Source organism: Montipora capricornis, chromosome 13 (assembly GCF_036669925.1).
Source record: "Montipora capricornis isolate CH-2021 chromosome 13, ASM3666992v2, whole genome shotgun sequence".
NCBI classification, from domain to species: Eukaryota; Metazoa; Cnidaria; class Anthozoa; order Scleractinia; family Acroporidae; genus Montipora; species Montipora capricornis.
The window spans coordinates 37829101-37833321 of NC_090895.1; the positions used below are offsets into that span (position 1 = coordinate 37829101).

Genomic DNA, 4221 nt, shown 5'->3' on the forward strand with positions numbered 1-4221 from the left:
TCCGTTTTTAAGCGCCATGACATAGAACCCCCGTGGGCCTAATTCATTGACTAGTGCCCTATTCACACCACAGAGTGAACACGTTTTAAAGCTGTTTCCCTGAACACGGTTAGAAATATCGTTAAAATCATTTCACTGCTTCTTGTCGACTAAAATTTTGTCTACACTTGACTGTATGACTAAATATGACATTTGTCTTGAAAAGAAATATTTATAGACATGTGATACAAATGGGATACAAATGTAACGTTTGGCTTGAAGACAAATGTGAAGAGAGTTGATATTTATAAATATAAATTTACAAATTTGTCCAAGATGTCCAACATTCTCCCACCTCCTTCAATGTCTGTATCATTTCCATAGTAAAGTCAAAGTCTTTTTTATTTGACGTAGGTGGTTCCTTCAGCTATGAGGCTGGTATCGTTGGAAGCCGACGGCTTCCTCAAGTAATTATAAATGGATGGTTTCTGGTTATTAAAAAGAATATGGGCGGTAATGTGATCGATATTTTTCTTGCGAATGGCCCCCAGAAGGCTTTTTTGGAAAACCGGATTACACTGGGGATGGCACCTGGCGCCCGTCCAGCTGGAAACAACTGAAAGCAGAGCCGACAGAGCAGAGTTTCAAAAATAGCTTCGAGCTGAGGTCCCCAGCGACGCACTGATAACTGGTATCAGAAATGTCGCCCACAAGCCCAATACGACAAATCTCCAAAGGTTAGCTAAAACTATATCGTTTTTTATTAACAAACTATTACATTGTAATGACTCGAAAAGGAAGAGGCAAATTAACGAAACATTGAAATATACAAAGATACCGGAACATATAGTGAAAAAGTCAAACCCTTTCAAACAACACTAGGCTTCAACGTTTAAATTAAACTGAGACTCTTACACAAAATCACTTTCACTGGTAAGTACAGCATTGACGAATCAAAAACGGGGATTCCATTTCAAAAGGACGCTGTAGTGAGCAGGAAATAAAATAAAAAGTAAAGCGACCAGGCCTCATCACCGAGCGAACGTGGTTGTTTATCTGAACAAACACGACTAAGAAAGTCGCGTTGACAAACCAATCGTAACTATTTATGCAGCTGGTGCCGAGAGCGGAAAAAAACCAGCGCACGCTCGGAAAGCAGTTATGTTGTCAAAGGGGCGCTTCCTTCTTCCTTTTTTTTTTTTAATCTTCAGAGGACAGTCACTTTTCGTCTGTTCTCACACAAAGACTCCAAACGGGAGCTCAGTCAGGGGGGGTGACCCCTTTTTTCTCCTTTGTACAAGTTTATTAAAACCCTTTCACTCCCATGACCTAGAAGTTAATTCTCTTAACTACTTCCATAGATCTCTTTTTTGGCTAGTCCTGAGAATTTAGTATTACATCAAGATAACACCCCTTGGCTGATAATAATCTTCATTCTTCTTAATACACCTTATTCCAAAATGGCCGCCATTTTAGTATTATGTTGTTTGATTGCAAATTGTCCCTTTTGACCTCGTTTAAGGTTAAATATTCCTTTGAATTTTACAATTGAAAGCGAGGCCAAAAGGGCCAATTTGCAAGTAAACAAAAGAATACTAAAATCGCGGCAATTTTGGAATAAGGTGTATACTTGTCTACGTGACAGTGTATTGAAATACATAATGATCAATTGTGCGAATCAAAGGGTTAAAGCTATCGCGTGTGAGAGAGGCACTTTATAAGAAGGCGTAACCAAATAGGTGTACCATTACACACACTAGTCTCCAATTCTCCAACTGTTTAAAAGGCAGCCACAATTCCTTAAAAACTGGTATAACCCTAGTCTCCTTCGTAGCCGTCTTTCACTAAGTCGTAGACAATCTCGTGTCTTCTATCCGCTCCAGACCAGTCCTAAAGCAACTTCTTGCTTGGAGAAGCTCACTTCGCCTAGACAATTTTTTCTGAATTGGTTTCACACCCTTGGTACTTGACTACACAAGGACGATGGCCAAAGGAGGGTCAGATAGTTGTATTACTCGTCTTCTAACAGAACCTAAGAGGGCCCTAAGATGGAGGCGTAGCTCAATTACTGAACACGCTAAAGAAACCGCGCCCGGGGCGAGCTATTTATAGTCTCGAGTTTCACTGTTAAACTCGCTTTTCGCGATTACATATATTTTTACATCTCTTTGAAAGCCAGTCAAGCAATATACATATATCCATTACCTTATTTTCTTACGGTTTTAGGCGCGGCGAGACGCAAAATAAAGGCTTTCATGTAACTTAAAGCAAACTCCATGCGAAATTTAACGCGCTAAAACGCGCGATAGGGAACAGTCCCCTGAAAGAATCAAACTTTGATTTCTCCATACACTGACCCATAAACGGGCAAAGAGAATAAGGAGAACCATCAGCAAGGTGATCAGTTTAACAAATTACCAAATTCTCATTGGATTAAGCGAGACAGACAAAAGCAATACACAGCAAATTCCGTGCCAGTTTCCATAAAGCAATGCGTGGCAGTTTCCCAGGTTTGCGTTTACGGTGACACGCTCTATACACGAGTATTTATCAATGATAAGCGACCCTCAACATCTACTGCCAAAACAGTTAGTTTCGTGACAAGATCATAGGTAACGTATCCAGGTTAAGGCGTCACGCAACATAATGGTACTGGTTGGGAACTTCCTTGTCGCGTTCCATGTAATCTCTCTCTATGAGACTTTCGATGCGTTTCTTGAGGTCTGTGGGCTGCAATGCAGAAACGAAGGTCGTGTAAAAAAGTAAATTCTTCACAAATTATAGGTATTATATTTACTGGTCCGGCGTACCTTGACAGGAAACTTGAGCTGGTTATAAAGTTCACTGACGAGAAGTGTGTGACTAAGTGTCTTGCGAGTCTTCATAATGCGCACGATGGCAGCGTCAATCTAAAACGATGAAATGAAAACGACAAACCATATTTACACGGAACAGTACAATATCCTCACTGTTTTTGGGTGAGATCTCCGAGGCGATACTGTTTCATGTCATTTCTGCGACTTGCAATGCGCAATGGAAATTAATTGTGGACGAAGTAATTGATATACCGTGAGCACTGTCTTGTGAAACCTTTTTACGCCGACGGGCGAACAGTAGATGCTTTTTGGAGCGAGGGACAGCAAAATAGTGTAGTCTAGTTTATTGACGTTTGTCTGATAAAGAAACTGCACACAAACAATAACACAAAAGGACGCTGACAGGATGTGAAAACAGGGCAAAAGCCCCAGTTGACTTCAACCCTTACAATGTCTGAAACTGTAGGACAAAACAGCAACTACGATCGGGCTCGATAAAAGAAGACGTTTATGTTCATAAAGGAAGAGCGAGCGCCATAAAAGAGCGACAGGTGTATCTATGGTCTATCTTGGGGCGCTTTCCTTTTGTCAGATTCGTCCGGCCAGACCAGTCAGGTTTCAATGAAATTGCAACAATTTGAAGTAACACTGGCATGATAATTCTACCATTCTCCTGGACGAGTATAAATCATTCTCGAAGTGTGTTAATTTGAACACGTTGTATAGTTAGCCCTTCCAAATGCCCAGTCTGGCCGGTCAGTTCTGTCAAATGGAAAGCGTCCTTAGTGTTATAGCGAGGCTCCGATTGACAGTTTGTCCAAGCGCAATTAAAATGTGCCATGGACGTCGATTTTGACGAGGGAGGAAAATCCGAGTGCCCGGAGAAAAATCCTCCAGGGAGGTTGAGATCGACAAAAATTCGGCGCACGTATGGTAATGCCGGCCTGTCTTCCAAATCGCGCAGCAAGGGTTATTCGGGAACCCGGGATTTTCGGATCTCAAGGCAAGCGCCCTTATCACTGGGCGAACTGCCTCCAATGCAAATAGGATGAAATACAGAATAAACCCTCACAGCCTAATAGGACTACTTTACTTGACCCAGTAATCAATGCGCACGAGAGCCAATTTACTCATTCCTCTGTTACCTGGTATTGTCGATCCTGAAAAACTCTCTCTGTCGTGTTGATATTTTCTTCTTGCTGTACGAATGAAAAAAACGTTTATGCCTTAGTTCTTGTTTACGACGTGTGAGTGGCCGCACACGCGCAATGGCCAAGGGAAAGTCACCAATGGGCTCACCGGGCGAGACCGTATCCCTGTTCCTGTGGTATGAAGAAGAGTACTGATACCCCACACTCCCCCGGGACGGGATGATAGTCCATCACAGGGTTACCCGCAGTGCGTGAAGAGAGAGAGTGTGGAGAAG

General features: G+C 42.2%; 1 protein-coding gene across 1 annotated transcript in view; it reads right to left on the reverse strand.

Annotated features, from left to right (window-relative positions):
• Positions 1-717: 717 nt before the first annotated feature.
• Positions 718-4221, reverse strand: part of LOC138028582 (cullin-4A-like) — a 34874-nt gene continuing 31370 nt past the window's right edge. The window contains exons 21-23 of the mRNA XM_068876175.1: positions 3941-3994; positions 2790-2888; positions 718-2709 (exon numbers count right to left, since the gene is read on the reverse strand). Coding sequence (XP_068732276.1) covers positions 2614-2709; positions 2790-2888; positions 3941-3994 — 249 coding nt within the window. The 3' untranslated portion in view covers positions 718-2613. The remainder of the gene's footprint in view (positions 2710-2789; positions 2889-3940; positions 3995-4221) is intronic.